This window comes from Prionailurus viverrinus, chromosome B1 (assembly GCF_022837055.1).
Source record: "Prionailurus viverrinus isolate Anna chromosome B1, UM_Priviv_1.0, whole genome shotgun sequence".
In the NCBI taxonomy this organism is placed as follows: Eukaryota; Metazoa; Chordata; class Mammalia; order Carnivora; family Felidae; genus Prionailurus; species Prionailurus viverrinus.
The window spans coordinates 58,830,236-58,850,181 of NC_062564.1; the positions used below are offsets into that span (position 1 = coordinate 58,830,236).

At 39.9% G+C, this 19,946-nt stretch overlaps 1 protein-coding gene across 1 annotated transcript in view; it reads left to right on the forward strand.

Moving 5' to 3' along the window:
• Positions 1–913: 913 nt before the first annotated feature.
• Positions 914–19,946, forward strand: part of LOC125163385 (histone PARylation factor 1) — a 29,711-nt gene continuing 10,678 nt past the window's right edge. The window contains exons 1-5 of the mRNA XM_047855020.1: positions 914–1,042; positions 5,413–5,572; positions 8,065–8,254; positions 9,419–9,517; positions 17,426–17,576. Of these exons, the coding sequence (XP_047710976.1) occupies positions 995–1,042; positions 5,413–5,572; positions 8,065–8,254; positions 9,419–9,517; positions 17,426–17,576 (648 nt within the window). The 5' untranslated portion in view covers positions 914–994. The remainder of the gene's footprint in view (positions 1,043–5,412; positions 5,573–8,064; positions 8,255–9,418; positions 9,518–17,425; positions 17,577–19,946) is intronic.

Consider the following 19,946-nt stretch of genomic DNA (forward strand, 5'->3'; position numbering starts at 1 on the left):
CCCAGAGGCCGACGGGGGGCTAGAACTCACGGACCGCAAGATCGTGACCTGGCTGAAGTCGGACGCTTAACCGACTGCGCCACCCAGGCGCCCCTAAAGTTCAATTATTTTTGAGAGAGAGAGAGAGAGAGAGAGAGAGAGAGAGAGAGAGAGAGAGAGAGGGAGGGAGGGACAGAGGAAATGCACACCTGCGAGCAGGGGAGGAGCAGAGAGAGTGGGAGAGAGAGAATCTCAAGCAGGCTGTGGCCTGTCAGCATGGACCTGGATCCCGCAAACGGTGAGATTATGACCTGAGCCAAAACCAAGAGTCAAAGGCTTAATTGACTCAGCCACTCAGGCACCCTAGGTCCCGAATTTTTAACAAGCTCTCCTCAAAATGCTAATGTTGATGCTCCTGGGGGTACACTTTGCATAGCAGGGTGTAGAGAACACAATCCAAATTGTAAGAAAGAATGAGAGAAACTGATTTCCTTCTGAGAGATAATTGAGAATAAGAGTTACTGTTAGGTAGCAACAGTATAGTGGAGAAGGTAGAGGGATGGAAAAGAGGAAGACAACATTTAATGCTTTAAATAAATATAAATCAAGGAAAAACGAGGGTTTGGGTGATGGCAGTGCCATACATCCAGCCTTGACACTAGTAAACACCTAAAGAGGAAGTCCGGATCACCTTAACGGATCCAAGTTCGGTACACTGGAGTCTCAGGAGCATCCCTGCAGCTAGTCTGCGCGACAGCGGCTTGCGCGGTGAGGCAATAAGGGTGGATCTAAGCGGCACCGCCCCCGCGCCCGGTGGGAAAGTGGGCGGGGCCTCTGCCACCCTCCTCTGGGGCCTCGCGGGGCGGGGCGGGGCGAGGCAACGGCTGAGGCTTTTCCCTCTGCCGTGGCCCTGGCAGCGCAGGGTTTCTGATTGGTGTCTCTTGAACCGGAAGCAGTTGGCGGCGCTCGGAAGCAACAGCGGGACGCGGGACCCCACAGGCACTGCGACTACAGAATGGCCGGCGGCGGCGGGAAACGCAGACCCGGCGGGGAGGGGCAGCAGGTACTGCCACAGTGGGTGTGTGAGCTCTGCCGAGCTCTCTGGGTAATAGCTAGGGCACCAAGGGGCAGCACATTGCATTTCTCCAGTGGTCATTGAGTGGTTGCTGTGTGCCTGGGAACGACTGTCTGCCCCTGGCTGCTATTTCCCGCTCTGCTCGGGTTTGGACCAGAGAAGTAGTCCTTTCTCCTCTTGTGCGCTCCTCCCGGTGCTGCGGTTCCTGGGGGAAGCCGCGTAAGACAACCAGTGGTTCAGTCGTTCAGTCAGCAACATGTTGATTGGAAACTGATTATATGCCAGGCTCTGCCTGGGCGCCGCGGTTTCAGGATGAATCATGCTGCCACTGCCCCCATGTATGGCCCTCAACTTGGCACAAATGAACATTTTGCTTTAACTTTTTTTGTTGTTTGATATTGTAACGCTGCTGCGTAGAAAGTGCTGGGAAACATTGAAGGAGGATCTAAGTCCCAGGAGGTTGTTAAGGAAATCTTTTAGGGCAACTTAAGATGGAAATGGCTTTTTAAGGCAGAGAGAGAAATAAGTGTAGAGGATGTTTGGGCACAGCGGAGTTCTGCCTGACTGGAGTCTGGTAGATGGGAAAGAGGGACCTGATTATAAAGGCACTAATGGGGGACGGGGCATAAATTAAATGCAAATTCTCATCCTGTTCTACGATTTCAGAAGTTCCTTACTGCTGTAGCAATTAGGAGACTCAGGCAGGAAAGAAATGTCATTGTGATAAGGAAAGTTTTCAGAAGAATGACTCCCTCTGGATTATAAACTGTATAAAGCAGGACAGTGTTCGCTTAATTGTTAGAGGGCCTGAGCATTATTTATATTGGGTCATGCTTTCTAGGAACATAGGGGTAAAGGATGAGTGTAGCCAATGAAGAGGACAGCTGCACTAAATTACTAAATTAGTGTGTGAGGTAAGACAAAGCTGAGAAAATCTTTATCTCCCATTGAAGGTGCTATAAACTGCTTTGAGTGATAGTATTAGAAATAAAACAAAGATGAAAATGAATTTATAGAGACCATAATTAACAGTAATAGCTAGTATTTATTATCTGCTACAACTACTGTGTATTTTCACAAACAGCTCATTCCTCCTAACAAACCTGTGATATAGGTATTACATGCCCTTTTTGTAGATAAGAAAATAAGGCACAGGTTAAATGACTTCCCTAAGGTGACAGAGCTGGAAAGCAGAAGAGTCCAGAGTCAACCCAGGCAACCTAACCATTAAGCAAAACTGTCTTTCAGCAAGGTAGATTAAGGCTTTTCTTTCTAACATCTTAAGTTTGAGCCAGTCTTTGAAAGCATAACCAAAGACTGCTGTGAAAACATAAGGGAGGATAGGTCAGGACTTGATATGTTCCTAATTTATTTATTTATTAAGTGAGAGAGAGACAGAGCTTGAGCAAGGGAGGAGCAGAGGGAGAGGCAGACACAGAATCTGAAGCAGGCTCCAGGTTCTGAGCTGTCAGCACAGAGACCAGGCAGGGCTTGAACTCACGAACTGCCAGATCATGACCTGAGTCAAAGTCCAACGCTTAACTGACTGAGCTACCCAGGCGCCCATATGTTCTTACTCTTTTGTATGTAATTGGAGAAGCAGCATAAAGTGGATGAATCTGTGCTCTGGAGCCAGCTCATCTGGGTTTAACCGTTCTACTTTCAGTTAGGGACGTAAGGGAAGTTACTTCATTTTTCTCATTTGTAAAATGTGGATAATAGTATCTAGCTCATAAGGCAATTGTGAGGATTGAATGAGTTAATTTATAGAAAGTGCTTAGAACAGTGATTTGGCAAATGGTAAGTGCATGATAAGTTTCGTTTATTATTGTTTTTATTGTTATCTTTACTATTATTATCAACATTCATTTCTGCATCCATATTTCTTTTTTAATGTATTTAAATGTTTATTTATTTAGAGATATAGCAAGCAGGGGAGGGGCAGAGAGAAGGAGAGATTCCCAAGCAGGCTCCACACTGTCAGCATGGAGCCCGATGTGGGGCCCGAACTCAGGAACTGCAAGACCATGACCCAAGCCAAAATCAAGAGTCGAACATTCAACCAACTGGGCCACCCAGGCACCCCTTCTTTTCTTTTTTAATGTTTACTCGTTAAAAAAAATTTTTTCTTTTGAGAGAGCATGCACATGCGGGGGAGTGGCAGAGAAAAGGAGACAGAGTTCCAAGCAGGCTACATGCTGACCAGTGCAGAGCCCAGTGTGGAGCTCCAGCTCATGAACCATGAGATCATGACCTGAGCCGAGATCAAGAGTCAGACAGACTCTTAATCAACTGAGTCACCCAGGCACCCCTAAACGTTTATTCATTTTTGAGAGAGTGCAGGAGCAAGGGAGGAGCCGACAGGGGGGACAAAGGATCCAAATCGAGCTCTGCACTAACAGCAGAGAGGCCAAGTGTGGGGTTAGAACTCATGAACCATGAGATAATGACCTGAACTGAAATCAGATGCTTAACCAGCTGAGCCACCCAGGTGCTCCTAGATGCATGTTTCAATAGCCTTTTTCTTCAATTTAAATTGTTTTATGAGCAGGGCCCCTGTGTGGCTCAGTCGGTTAAGCATCCGACTTCGGCTCAGGTCATGATCTCGCAGTCCTGTGAGTTCGAGCCCCACATCAGGCTCTGTGCTGACAGCTCAGAGCCTGGAGCCTGTTTCAGATTCTGTGTCTCCCTCTCTCTCTGACCCTCCCCCGTTCATGCTGTCTCTCCCTGTCTCAAAAATAAACGTTAAAAAAAAAAAATTGGTCAATACATGGTCCTCTTTACCTTATTTAATAATATAAAAAATATCTGTGAACCCTTTGCCCTACCCAAGAAGTAAAACACAATAGCTATACTTGTGTTCATCATCTATCTTTTCTGCCTGGCTTCCTGTCACCCCCATTTATGTAGCTACCATCCTCAGTTTTATGTTTTGTCTTCTTTTTATAGCTTTATCTCAAACTTATTTATTGTTTTTGAGTGTCATAAAAAGGCTATCATGCTGCATATAAACTTCAAGGACTTTTTTCTTTCATTCAACATTGTATTAAGACTGACCTATATTCTGTGTGGCTATATTTTTCTTTTCACTAAGCAGAATATTCCACTGTTTGAAATCCTATAACCTTACATCCTCATGTCAATAGGCATTTTCATTTGTTGCGTTTCCTACTCTTAGAAACAGCGCTATCAAGAACTTTTTTTTAAATGTTTATTTTGAGAGAGCAAGTACGTGTCTGTGCATGAGCAGGGGAGGGGCAGAGAGAGAGAGAGAATTCCACGCAGGCTGCACGCAGCCCCATCAGGACTGGAACTCACAAACTGTAAGATCATGACCTGAGTTGAAATCAAGAGTTGGACACGTAACCGACTGAGCCGACCCAAGAACATTCTTGTGTGTGTCAACTGATTCATAAATAAATTTTATAGACTTTGATACATAAAGTAACATCAATAAACTTGAGCCTACTGGGAAAATAAAATCTGAGAAATGTCTAGGTTAGATTTCTCAGCCTTGCACTATGAACATTTTGAACCTGGTAAGTGTTTGTTGAGGGAGCTGACCCTGTGTATTGTAGAATGCTTAACAGCATCCCTGGCCTCTATTCCACTGAATGTCAGTGGCACCCTATCCTAAATTTATGACTGTTAAGTGTGTCCCCTGGGAGGCAAAATCGTTCCTAATTGAAAAACACTGATACAGGTGGAAAGGAAGAATAAAAAGAAACTTAATCCAAAAAGAAAGGATCGAGGTTCCTAGAAAGAAAAAAACTGCTACTGAGAAAACTAAAGATAGGTAACCTCCAACTAACCATAACCTTTATGGAAATTTATCAAGTAGGCATTATAAAACCTACTATACTTACATAATGACTATATTGCAGGGATATTAAAAGATGAGTGTCATAACTTAGTCCTGGTATTAAAGACCTTTTTCTGAAATGTTTTAACTAGTAAATCCCCTTTTATCTAGTTATTTCTGCAGTTGGCTTCCGGTGTGATCACTGAATCTTCTTAAAGGGCATGATGACCTATTTACCCAAAGAAGGCAAAACCTTCCTATTCCTTATTCCCCTTCCTGTTCTTTACCTTTTATACTTGTTTTTTTTTATTTTCTGTATTTCCATTATCTTAGAGAAATATACTTAAAGACTTACTGTGTGTATCCTTCTTGAAACTGTTTTCCTTTTTTCTTTGCCCAAAAGAATCTCTAGATTTTATTCAGAAATACCATTTGTAGAGTTTTAAGGAAAATGTATATCTCAGAGTTGGGTGAACAGAAATGAGCAATATTGTTATGCAAGGAAAGCTGCCAAAATCACTTTTGGAGAAACAAAGTTTTGTATACTGACTTTCAGTGTGAAAACACAGTTGATGTGAAGAAGAGTAAATCCTGTGAAGCTGATGTCTCCAGTGACCTTCGACAAGAAGTAGAAAATCATTATAAGCTTTCTCTGCCTGAAGATTTCTATCACTTCTGGAAGTTCTGTGAAGAGCTTGATCCTGAAAAGCCAGCTGGTGAGTTGCTCCAAAATCATTCTGCTTCTCCAAATGGAAAAGACAGTAGGAAACTGGAGCAAGGATCTAAACAGTTCATAGAAAAGGAACTTTTTCAAAGATATTTCTAAGAAATAGAAAAATAATGCTATAATATGTGACTATCCCCTGTTATACTGGCAAAGGTAAATAATTTCACAACATGCTTTGATGAGGGTTTAAAGGAAAACAAGTACTTTGATTTGTTGCAGGAGTTTTAGTATGACTTAGCAGTTCTAGGAACTTGGCGGTTAGATGAGCTAAAAATGTTCATTTCAATCAAATTTATTGAAACAAAAGTGGGAAATGGCTTAAACAGTAACACATCTATCGATGGATATTCATAGTTTTAAAAGAACAAGGTAGATTTTATATAATAAAGTATTGTGCCTAAAATATGTCAAGTGAAAAAAAATTGTGTAGAGTATGCTACCGTTTGTATTTTTTTTTTTTTTTTAAGTTTATGTTGAGAGAGCACGAGCAGGGAAAGGGCAGAAAGAGAGGGGGAATTCCAAGCGGGCTCCACACAGCCAGCACAGAGCCAGACACGGGGCTCAAACTCACAGATTGTGAGATCATGATGTGATATCATGATCAACAGTCGGACACTTAACCTATTGAGCCACCCAGGTGACCCCCCCCATCCCGTTCATATATATTTTTTAGAAGTCAAGGACACACGTATTCCTATGTACTTTCTCTGTGCTTATGTACCGTCTGTGAAAGAATGCACAAAAAACTGATAATTGTGACAGAGTTACTTTTCACCATTTTGTGCTGTTTACATGTTTTAACAGGTGGGAGAGAAGCACTCCTGTATACTACTGATGGAAATGTGTATTGGTAGATAACAATTTTGGCAATATAGCAAAACACTTAAAGTGTGCAGCAATTTTTCTAAAAATATGATTGTACAACGTGTATTACCAAAGATGTTCACTGAAATATTGTTTAGAGGAGTAAAAAAAATTAGAAATGGTTAATGTCTCAATGGAATATCACAAAGCTATTGAAGATTAGGAAAAAATTTTTGATAGCATGGAAAAATATTCAGAAAGTTTGAGGACAAATGGAAAACAACCATTATAAAACAGCATGATTGTCTTTAAAATATCTGTATGTTCATAGAAGGAGGAAAACATTGTTATTGTATATCAGACTATTAACCTTGTTATGACTGGCTAATAAGATGGATAACTTTAGTTTTTTGTTACTTTGAAAATTAGCGTAGGGACACCTGGGTGGCTCAGTTGGTTAAGTGTCCCATTCTTGATTTCAGCTTAGGTCATGATCTCGCAGTTTGAGTTCGAGCCCCGCATTGGACTCCGAGCTGTCAGCATGGAACCTGCTTGGGATTCTGTCTCTCTCTCCATCTCTTTCTCTTTGCCCCTCCTCTTCCCCTCTCAAAATAAATAAACTTAAAAAAAATCAGTGTATGCTACCCTAAGTTCCAAATAAGCTGAACTATTTTTCCCCTCTGAATAAACTGTTTCTATGCCTTTATTTGTATTGTCACCTCTTCCAAGAATTTTCTTCCTCTCTCAATCCCCATCTCCTTGCATATCCAGGTCCTGCCTGGAGTGCTTATTCTCTCTTAAAGAAGCAACAAGGACCCATCTGATATAAAAAGATATGTTTGACATGCACACTGACTGGTTTTATTTAGCATTCTCCCTTTGTGATCTGTGGTTGGAGAAGAGATGCAATCATCCAGAATTAGGGTTGGCCAAAGGCAAGGGAATTGAGAGTGATAGTTGGGCTGAGGTGTAGGAGGAAGGGAAAGGAAATGTTTTCATTAAATATATTTTTTATTAAATAAATTATTTACCCTCCATGCACATTCACTTACTGTCCGTCTTATTTCTTCCTTAATACGGGTATGCTACAAACATTTGAGGCTAATAACAACATAGTAATGAGACAGTGTAAGTACTTGAAGCTCTAATATGCCCATGAGAATACAAAACTGTCTGGCTTTGTCTAAAATAAGAGACAGCAGAAATTTTTTTTTTTTTTTAATTTTTTTTTTCAACGTTTATTTATTTTTGGGACAGAGAGAGACAGAGCATGAACGGGGGAGGGCCAGAGAGAGAGGGAGACACAGAATCGGAAGCAGGCTCCAGGCTCTGAGCCATCAGCCCAGAGCCCGACGCGGGGCTCGAACTCACGGACCGCGAGATCGTGACCTGAGCTGAAGTCGGACGCTTAACCGACTGCGCCACCCAGGCGCCCCTGACAGCAGAAATGTTTGAAATGTAATCAGTTGTAAATTTAAGAGAGAATCTTAAATGTGAGTGCCACATTTTCATTGCTCTGATTTTTCATTATGTATGTCTTCAAATGTAACTGAAGCTCTTTGATTTTAGAATCTTTTTTTTTTTTAAGAAAATTTCTTAGAAATAGTTTATGAATGAAAGGCCTTTCCTGTCTGCCTTCAGAAAGTTATTGTCTCAATAAACTTACTTACTTTATAGATTCACTTTCCACAAGCCTCGGACTTCGATTAGTGGGTCCTTATGATATCCTTGCCGGAAAACATAAAATGAAGAAAAAGTCAGCAAACCTGAATTTTAACCTTCACTGGAGATTTTACTATGATCCTCCTGAGTTCCAGACCATTATTATTGGAGATAATAAAACTCAGTTCCACATGGGGTATTTCAGGTAAAGGATCTTTTCTTCTGTAAAATACAGCTACTGGGCTGTATACATAAGTATAAGAATATAAGTAGACATTCACTGGACTCAAGGTGAAGTGCATGTTTTCCTCTTTTTGGTGGATACATAGGCATTTAATGTTCTTGATAGTATCATTGTAGCCTACCCTAAGATGAGTGAATTCTTCAGGGTTGAACCTCACTGGTTTTTCCTTTGTGGTTATAAACTTTTTTACCTTTTGGGTTCAGAAACACTCTTGTGGCCCAAGAAAGTTAATTTAGAGCAGCTGTCATGGCTTAAATTAGCCCTGTGCTTCCAGGGGCCATAGAAATAAGAATGTGCTATGGAGAGTCAGACTGGTTCTATTATCTGAGTGACCATGTGCCAGCCACCTTTAATGGTTGTGATTTTCTATGACTCAGTTTCTGTTTACCCAGTTGCCTCTAGTAAGAGGATAATAATTGTACATACTTAATGGGAATGTTAAAAGGATTAAATGGATATGCAAAATGCTTAGACTATTAAGAAATAGAAGTACCTTGAGAGAGAAAAAATACCTTGGCCACTTCTATCAGTAGAGATGCTGTTTGAAGATCGACTGTGGGATAATACAGGAAGTAGAGGAAACCTGCCTAGTGAGAAGTGTGGTGCTGTAGAATGCACAAAGGGCTGGGAATTGGGTTACATAGATTCTGCTTCTGGCTTTGCCATTAATTTACTAGGACCTTGGCTGAGTCACTTCATTGCTGTGTATTGGTATCCTTTATTGTAAAGTAAAATGATTTGATTATATGTATGAGTTGTATCCCTTTCCTTCTCATGTTTTATAATTCTGCTTGTCCTGTTTGTTTTTGTTTCTCTACCTTTTTTCACAGACTATAAAACTAAGGTAGAAAGGATTGTGTGTAATTTCCCCTACTTTTGACAGGCCTTATTCCCCCTTTCTTTGTATTTAGATATAAAAGTAACTAGGTCCTAAGAATTTTAATTTTAGATCTGTTATATAAGCAAGATTTATTGGAGATGTTCCTAAGAAACTTAGAGCTTAAACCTGGCAAATTTGTCCCAATTTCTTAAAAACCTGCAGACATAAATTGTCTATAGGTCTAAAATTCTATTTGCCTGATAAATGATGGGCAACTAAATTTTTAATATCTTTTGCTTACACAGGGATTCTCCTGATGAACTTCCTGTATATGTTGGTACAAATGAAGCAAAGAAAAACTGCATAATTGTTCAAAGTGGAGATAATGTGTTTGCTGCGGTCAAGTAAGAAAATTTTTTAATCCTTCTCCTATTTATAATATGTTTATACTTTTTGTACTGTCTCAGTCCATCACTGAGGCACATTGAGGTAACTACAAAATTTTAGATTTCAAGAGGTCACTTCCATGATGTTTGCAGATATTCTTATCCACACTTTTTTTTTTTTTTTTATGTTTATTTTTGAGAGACAGAGTGTGAGCAGTGGAGGGGCAGAGAGTGGGAGATGCAGAATCCCAAGCAGGCTTCAGGCTCTGAGCTGTCAGCACAGAGCCCAATGCGGGGCTCAAACCCATGAACCGTGAGATCACGACCTGAGCCGAAGTCAGACACGTATCCACACTTCTATTTGGCTACTTTTCACCAAAAAAGTACCCATCTTATAAAACAAATTACTTTAAGAAAAATATTATCTAATCTTGACTTCATTAGTCCCATGGCAAAATCAAAAGATTTTTAGGCATTTTATTTTAAACACCATCACTAAGAGTTCATTAAAAGAACCCATTGTGTACGAAGATTTAATACAGTAAAAGCAGGTGCTCATAAATTGCTGACTCACTATATTGTACACCTGAAACTAATATAACACCATACGTTAACTATACTGGAATTAAAAGAAAGTCGGGTGCTCATAAAATTTTTGGAAGGGCCAGTGGAGCCTCCAGACGTGCCAGTTGTGTGGCAGAGCTGGCTCGGCAGTGGAGTTTATAGCTGTGCCGCTGTTGGAGAGCGGTCAAGAACTGCCACAGGTCGTTCTCGTCAGTCACTGTCTGTGATTGAACCTGTGGGAGTAAAAGGGGTGCCCTGCCTCCCCCTCTCAGCCCAGATAGAAGCTGAAGACCAGGCACCGACATCTCAGCTGTAGCTGCTCCTGAATAGTCTGATGCCTCTAATGAGTCACTGCTGGAAACAGACGCACAGCCTCCACCTGGTATCTGTTCTGCCTTTCAGATTTCAAGGAATTGTATCTGTTTGAGAGGAGCTAGGCCTCCTGTGGAGCCGGAGCTGAAGAGTAGTGTGGGAAATGTAGCAAGCTCTTGTGGGAAAGGGGCTTTGAATGGAGCTGCGTGAGCCAGTCCATATACTGTGCCAGCCACAGACTTGATTTGAAGCTGTCTGGCAGCAGCTGTGCAGTTTACATTGTAATAAAATGAAGAAAGCAATCTTTGTCACCTTCCATATAAATAGGTCATGTTTTGTGTGACCTCTTTTCATACCCTACTTGAAAAGACTTCTATTCCCTGTGACTCAGTAGTGCAAATTTCCAGTAAACAATTCAAACTAAGTCAACAGGTGCCCTCTCTGGACTGCTGCATGCATACTGGTATATCTGAAAGAGCAACTATATGGTGGATGTCAGAAAAAAGCTGTTTGTCTTTCTGATACCTCCCAATTTTTTCCACAGTGTTTCTTGTTATTTACAATTTATATATTCTTTTAAACTCTTCAGATTATTCAGTTTAAATTGGTGGTATCTTTATTAGAAACTATTGCCATTTACTTATTACCTGTCTCTTGCATTAACATACAAGTTCCATGAGGGTGGAGGCTTTTCCTTATGCACAGTACCTGCCCCACAGTAGATGCTGCATAAATAATTTATTCATTCTACAAATAATTTGGCATGCAAAAATGCAGGACTTTTCATTAGTCTTAGTAAAAATCTTTTTTTAAGTCTGTTTATTTTGAGAGATGGTGTGAATGGGGTAGGGGCAGAGAGAGAGGGAGAGAAAGAGTCCCAAGCAGGCTCTGTGCTGTCAGCACACATCCTAATGCGGGGCTCAGACTCACAAATTATGAGAGCAAGACCTGAGCCAAAATCAAGAGTTGGACATTTAACCAACTGAGCCCTCCAGGTGCCCCATCACCTAAAATTCTTTTTTAAAAAAGAAAGATACAGTGGTAAAATAATCCAAGACTGTTCTGGTTTTTGTGGGGTTTTTGTTTTGTGTTTTGTTTTGTTTTGTTTTAGCTTATTGGAGAACACCAAAAAGGAAACAAAAATTGGTGACAATTGTATAATTTAGGTGAAGACCAGGGACTCTTTGAGTACCTAATGTTATTTCACACAGAGAACGTTTTCTACCTTCAATAATTTATCTCAATTTAGAAGTAAAAGGTTAAAGTACTTTTCAGGTATTATAACTGTTTTAGTTTTTTGGCACCTTCCTTTACTTAAATCAGCTAATCAGTGCACTTAGTTTATTTCTTTATCAGCCTGAGTAAGATCTTTTTAAGGAAGACTATTTGTAATAAACATTATTTTTATGCTCAGGGAAACTAGTTCTCTTTGTGCAGAATTTAATACCAAAGAGATGCGAATTCAGCCACCAAACATTAGTAAAGATTAAAGAATTTTAATACTGGGATGCCTGCGTGGCTCAGTTGGTTCAGCGACTGACTCTTGATCTTGGCTCAGATCATGATCTCACTGTTCATGAGTTGGAGCCCCACACTGGGCTTTGTGCAGACAGCAAGGAGCCTGCTTGAGATTCTCTCTCTCCCTCTCTCTGCCCCTGCCCTCCATGAATGTGCTCTCTCCTCTCTCTCTGTCTCTCTCTCTGTCTCTCTCTCTCTCTCAAACTTAAAAAAAAGAATGATTTTTTTCTCTCTCTTTTTTTTTCTTTAAAATAATTATAGCAATAGTTTTGACCTCAAAGTCCTCCTGCAAGGTTTCAGGGACCCCATAGTGTCCTTAAACCATTCTTTATAACTGCTAGTTAATGGTTTTAAACCTGACTGCATATCAGGACCTCATGAGTTATGGTTAAGAGTACTTCACCTTAAGCTCTGTAGGTCTTACTTCTAGAGATGCCACTTCAGTACATCTCGGATAACACTCAGGACATTTTTTTAAACTTTTTTTTTTTTTAAGTTTATGTATTTGAGAGAGACAGAGACAGTGTTGGGGGGTGGGGAGCAGAAAGAGGGAGAGAAAAAGAATCCCAAGCAGATTCCACACGGTCAGCATGGAACCCGATGTGGGGCTCAAACCCAGGAAACTGTGGGATCATATCTTGAGCCAGAACCAAGAGTTGGACGCACAACGAACTAAGCTACCCAGGCACTCCAGGAATATTTTTTTTTAAATACATGTTATAAGTATATCTAAATGTAATCTGTAATTATACTTCTGTAATTTTAATTAAGTGTAAATGGGCATTAGAAATGAATGAACATTCATTTGATGAATGCTTACTTTGTGCAGGCACAAATACTATGTAAAACATTTGGTACTTAGTAAAAGAATAAATGTGGCCAATAGATCATGGGTCAACTTGTTAAATAATCTTTTTTCTTCTTGCCTGCTGCCCCCATGGTCTCTGCCACCCTGCCTTTCTATACAGGGTCATATGGATTTGTTACTGTAGGCAATGATTTTTCAAACACTAGCTCCAAGTACTTTTAACCATTAACCCAGGAGGTTCTGATGTATATTCAGGTTTGAACCTGAAAAGCAGTTATCAAACAGTAGTATGTAGACTCCCAGGGATGCCTGACGCTTTTTTAGGAGGACTCTGAGGTCAAAACTATTTGTGATAATACGTCATTTTTGCATCAGTGGCACAAAGGTAATGGTGGGTAATACTGATGATACCTTGACAGGAATCAAGGTAATGGCACCAGATTTACAGTTGTCATTCACAGCAGTAATATAATGCGAATGTCATCTAAGAATGTCAGTGATGAAGCAGTAAAGATATTAGATCTCTACCATCGAGTACACAATCTGTTTAACATTTTGTGTAATGTGATGGGAAGCACGTGGAAAGCACTTCTGCATCCTCAAATGTTAACGTTTATCTCAAGGAAAACGGTCTTAAGAGATACAGTTGGGAGCTGAACTTTTCTCGCTTGAGAGAGTGACTGACAAAGTCTGGATAGTCTGACGTGGGTATTTGGCAGACATTTTCTCAAATGAGCCAAAAAAAACAATTGTGACTGTATTTGTTGTCAGTGATAAAATTTGAGATTTCAAAAGCAAAAATTAGAATTAAAGAAGCTTGTAACCACCGTTGTGAGCTTAATTGCTTCTCACTACCTGAAGACTTTTTAGTGAGATGGTGGTAATATTAATGAACGTGATTTTTTCACATTGTGATGTAATGGAGACAATTTTTTTTTTTTAATTTTAATTCCAGTGTAGTTAACATACAGCGTTATATTAGTTTCAGGTGTACGATAGTGATTCAGCAATTCCATATATTACTCAGTTTTCATCAAGATAAGTACACTCTTAATCCCCTTCGCATATTCCCCTCCTCCCCCACACCTCCCCTGCAGTGACCATCTGTTTATTCTCTATAGTTGAGTCTGGGGGGTTTTTTTGGCTCCCCCCCCCCCCTTTGTTCATTTGTTTCTTAAATTCCACATATGAGTGGAATCATATGGTATTTATCTTTCTTTGCCTGGCTTATTTCACTTAGCATTATACCCACTAGATCCATCCATGTTGTTGTTATAAATGGTAGGATTTCATTCTTTTTTATGGCCAAATAATATTTTATATGTATACACACACACACACACACACACACACACACACACACACACACACACCACATCTTTATTCATCTATCAGTGGAGACTTGGGCTGGTTCCATAATTTGGCTGTTGTAAATAATGCTGCAACAAACATAGAGGTGCATATATCCCTTCAAATTAGTATTCTTTGGGTAAATACCAAGCAGTGCAATTACTGGATCATGTGGTAATTCTATTTTTAATTTTTTTGAGGAACCTCCATGCTGTTTTCCACAGTGGCCACACCAGTTTGCATTCCCACCAACAGTGCATGAGAGTTCTTGTTTATCCACATCCTCGCCAACACTGTTTCTTGTATTATTTTAGCCATTCTGACAGGTGTGCAGCGATATCTCATTGTAGGTTTTTAAAAATTATTTAAGTATTCTCTACACCCAACATGGGGCTCAAACTCAAGACCCTGGCATCAGGAGTTACATGCCCTTTCGAATGAGCCAGCCAGGCACCCTTCCTTGTAGTTTTGATTTGTATTTCCCTGACGGCGAGTGATGTTGAGCATCTCTTCATGTGTCTTGGTCATCTCTGTGTCTTCCTTGGGGAAAGGTCTGTTCATGTCTTCTGCCTATTTTTTAATTGGATTATTTGTGTTTTCGGTGTGGAGTTCTGTAAGTTCTTTATGTATTTTGGATACCAACCCTGTATCAGATACGTCATTTGCAAATACCTTCTCTCATTCTGTAGGTTGTCTTTTAGTTTTGTTGGTTGTTTCTTTTGCTGTGCTGAAGCTTTTTATTTTGATGGAGTTCCAATAGTTCATTTTTGCTTTTGTTCCCCCTTGTCCTCAGAAGACCTCTAGAAAGCTGCTGTTACAGCCGATGTCTGAAAAATTACTGCCTGTCGTGTTTTCTAGGAATTTTATGGTTCAGGGTCTCATGTTTGGGTCCTTAAGCCATTTTGAGTTTATTTTTGTATATGGCCTAAGAAAATGGTCCAGTATCATTCTTTTGCATGTAAAAGAATTTGTTGGGAGACTTTTTCCCACTGCATATTTTTGCTTCCTTTGTTGAAGATAATTGACCACATAATTGGTTTATTTCTGGGATTTCGGTTCTGTTCCATTGATTTGTGTCTGTTTTTGTGCCAGTACTGTGCTGTTGTGATCACTACAGCTTTGTAATACAACTTGAAATTTGGAATTGGGATGCCTCCAGCCTCGTTTTTCTTTTTCAAGATCGCTTTGGCTATTTGTGGTCTTTTGTGGTTATATACAAATTTTAGGATTGTTCTAATTCTGTGAAAAGTACTGTTCATATTTTGATAGCGATTGCATTAAATCTGTGGATTGCTTTGGGTAGTATGGACATTTTAACAATATTTGTTCTTACAATCCATGAGCATAGAATATCTTTCCATTTGTTTGTGTCATCTTCAATTTCTGTAATGGAGAGAATTTGATAAAATGAAAAATTCCAATATTTGTAAGATCTGCATAACTTAGTGAACCAGTATTTTGCAAAGACCACTGAAGGATTCATTCAGTTCAAGGTATCCCGTTGGATTTAACGTAACAGAGTACAAATGTTTACAGTGATTGTTTCTGTTTGCATATTGCAACTTTAGGCATCACAAAGCAAAGTATTGGAGAGTAGGTTTGAAGCTGAGAGACCAAAGCCTAATAAACTGATATAGAAATAGTCATAATAATGTGATTAAGTATGAAAAGACAGATACTAAGTACCTTAAGTAGTGGTGGAAGTCTTCATCGTGAGGATATTTTACCTAGACCTTGATGAATGCATAAGAACTTACTACAAAGAACGGGAAGAAGAGTGTTCTAAGCAAGGGGACAGTATGTGCATGGAAGTATGAAAGCAAGTGGCACAGAGTACTTGAAGGCCTGTATGCCCATATGCCACACAGGGTAGGGAAGACTATAAAGATTGATTTACCTAGAACTGGCATGATCAGTTTGCTTATAATGGTTAATGTAAATACATTCTCTTGATACACAGCTGGTTAAGATTGAAGGTAACATTAGGTGTAATATGTGTGCTGTAATCAGAAGACAATGATTTTGGTGGTCTTGGCTTCTCTGCACTTCAGTCCACTCATACTAATTCTATGAATTTAGGTAAGTTGATTATCCTACGTGCTTGTTTCCTTATTTGTAAAATGGGGATAAGAATACCCACTCTAAATGTTCCAAACTCTTTACAGCCATAGCAAACTGTCAGATGTTAGTAGTAAATAGAAGGAAGTTTCCTTCTGAGAGTCTGGAGGTAGCTATAGAGGAAGGGGGTTGAGTTGTGTGTCCAGCTGAGTGCTGCTTCCTGCTGCATTTTACCCTGAACCTTCTCTGCTGGCAAAATCTTAACCTGCTTATGATAAAACGTATCTATTTCCCTAACTGGCATTGATGTATGATATTTTTCACATACTTTAAAATTATTTTGAATTGTGCTTTTGTATAAGCTTATAAAATAGCTTTTATTGCCTTTTACATTTTCTAAATTTATCATAACACAAATTTGTAGACAACAGAAAAAGTCTGCTGATCCTAAGTATTGCAAGTATCTTCTGGCTCCTTTTAAAAAATCCTTTTTGGTATCCATATACTATTTTCTTGTGTCCTACCACACTTCTCCAAGGCAGTATGCTGTATGTTATTAATAATATGGCTTCAATTTGGTTTAATCTCACCTTTTAATTAATTTATTTTTAATGTTTTTATTTATTTTTGAAGGAGAGAGAGAGAGCGTGCAAGCGAGCATGAGCAGGGGAGGAGCAGAGAGAGAGGGAGACACAGAATATGAAGCAGGCTCCAGGCTCTGAGCTGTCAGCACAGAGCCTGATGCAGGGCTCGAACTCACGAACCATGAGATCATGACCTGAGCTGTAGTCTGATGCTTAACCGACTGAGCCACCCAGGCCCCCCTAATGTCAACTTTTTAAATACCTCATATCTTTTTTTAAATGTATATTTATTTATTGTTGAGAGAGAGCACAAGCAGAGGAAGGGGGGAGAGGGAGAGACAGACAGACAGACAGACAGACTGACTCAAGCAGTGATGTGGGACTCAGACTCCCAAACTGTGAGATCATGACCTGAGCTGAAATTGAGAATCAGACACTTAACCGACTGAGCCACCCAGGCACCCTAGTCTTTTATCTTTATTATAGAGACAATACATTATAGAGACAATGCAGACTTGAATCATGCTTGCTGTTTCTGTGACTGGTAGCTTTTTATTAATAATTGTTTTTCTCTTGAAGAAATCTGTTAGACATTTGAGAGAACTGTTGGTAATCTGCAGTCTTTTTCTTGCATGGAATTGGATGTCTCTAACATACTCCCTTAACTTCCCAAGATCTGTATACTTAGTACAGTGGCCTGAATAATAATGAGGGCTTTTACTTCTTTTTCAGATTATTTCTGATGAAAAAACTTAAGGAAGTAACAGATAAAAAGAAAACTAGTCTCTTGAAAAACATAGATGAAAAACTCACAGAAGCAGCCAGAGAACTGGGGTACTCACTGGAACAGAGAACCATGAAGATGAAACAGAGAGATAAGAAAGTATGGTTTAAATCTGTCAGTCTCAGACTGTTTTGCTTTTTAATAGAGATTTTCCTGTCCTGATCCTTCCCACCTGCACATTAGCCTTCTCTTCTCCTGCCCCACCCTAAGAAGAGCTGGATACCCCTTCAGGGGCTCCTGTGGGGCTGCCCTGTCTGGGTCATTAGAGAGAGGACAGCCCGTGAGCAGGGCTGCTTGGGTGGTTCTCAGAAGTTGTTTCCCAGGATGGGCTAGTGCTGCTCTGGTTACCAGCTCATGCCAGTACCTCTCACTCTTTTAATCTTGTTTTACCAGTTACTCATTTCATACAGTTGAGTGAAAGCAGCTTTGTGTACTGCGTTTCCTTAAATTTCTTTAATAGCTAACGGCGGTTGCTTTAGTGCAAGGTGTTTCTGGGGAGTAGTTTTGTAAAGGTCTGCCTTAGAGTGGTTTAGTTAAGGGTTCAAAGTTACTTCCTTTTGAGAGACAATGTGTATTAAGATTTGTTCATTTTCTGCAGCAAATGTGTGTATAAGCAGTCCTATCTCCTTTTTCCTTACTGACCCCATCAGCATTTCCTTTTGCTTCACTTCTAACACCTGCAGTGTGAGTGGAGTATTTTGTAAATGGCAAAGACTTCTGGGTTTTGAATCCTTTTGGTTTTTCACTTAACAAATTTCAGAGTAAGTTAATGGACAAGACAGAAGAATTCTGCTTTGGGGTAAATGAGAATTCTATAGGATTTTATTCTTATACCCTCGGGTGAAGAAGGACATTTACCACTGTGAAATGAGGGCACCCCCGTCTCCCAGCATTATCTACTGTGGCCAGTTCATCTGAAAGTTCTAGGCCAAATTTAGTTCTAGTTATTTCTGGATAAACTAGTACTGGTAACTAAGTAGTTAAATGTATTTATTTGGTCATTGAAAATCTTCTGCAGCAAGGGTGATACTCAGATAAGTTACACTCACTAAACTGCAGTCTCAGCAATTCTTCCTTTAATCCTAGAGACCAGAAATAATTTCTAAAAATGTACATTTGAATGAAAGTCATTGCAGTGGAGGTATTTTTAAATTACTTCAAGATGTTATGTTGCCATTTTCCCTTCCTAGTTTACATAGGGAGCCTCTCCTACCTGATGAGTGAAAGGAACAGTAGTATTTTTTTTTTTTAAGTTTATTTATTTATTTTGAGAGAGCAAGCAGGGCAGGGGCAGAGAGACAAGGAGGGTGGGTGAGAGAGAATCCCAAGCAGGCTCCGCACTGTCAGTGCAGAGCCCAGTGTTGGGCTCAGACTCACAAACTGTTAAGATCGTGACCTGAGCTGAAATCAAGAGTCGGATGCTTAACCCACTGAGCCACCCAGGCACCCCTTAAAATTTTTTAAGTTTATTCATTTTGAGAGAGAGTGAACAAGGGAGGGGCAGAGAGAGAGAGGGGGAGAGATAGAATCCCAAGCCGGCTCTGCCCTATCAGAGAGGAGACTGATGGGGGCTTAAACTCACAAACTGTGAGATCATGCCCTGAGCCCAAGCCAAGAGTCTCACGCTTAACTGAGTAAGCCATCCAGGCACCCCAGGAACGGTAGCATTTCTTGCCTTGTAATTTTGTATTCCTAATTTGCTTGATATGCAAATACTGTATATTTGTGGACAGAAGAGCTTATAATAAATTCTTTCATCAGAGCCTTATTTTATTTTTCTACCATCAACTGTAATTTATTTCAAATGAGATTTAATTCTTCTCCATAACTATAAGATATAATTGGAGTTTATGGGGCGCCTGGGTGGCGCAGTCGGTTAAGCGTCCGACTTCAGCCAGGTCACGATCTCGCGGTCCGTGAGTTCGAGCCCCGCGTCGGGCTCTGGGCTGATGGCTCAGAGCCTGGAGCCTGTTTCCGATTCTGTGTCTCCCTCTCTCTCTGCCCCTCCCCCGTTCATGCTCTGTCTCTCTCTGTCCCAAAAATAAATAAACGTTGAAAGATATAATTGGAGTTTAAATTTCATAGGTATGTTTATCCTGGCTCCCTTCCCCATGAGGTTTCTTTTTAGTACATGTTTTTCTTTCCATAACATTAGCTGGTAAAAACATAAAGGGAAAAACAGAACTTAAAAAAACAACCATTATTTTATCCTCCCAAATACAATAGGTTGATGATTCTGCTTTTTGGTTCCTTGTCTATTAAAAAGAACTTCTGCTGTCAGATATTCATTTAATTAATATATTTCTAGTTTCAAAAATTTCAATTCCACTCGTATATGCGAGTTAGTGATTTTGTCCTTCTGTATGAGAGTAATATATCCATTCTGGCATAATAGTGCACTATATGCTACACTAGAAATCATTGTTTTTTTTTTTGTTTTTTTTTTTTTTTCAACGTTTATTTATTTTT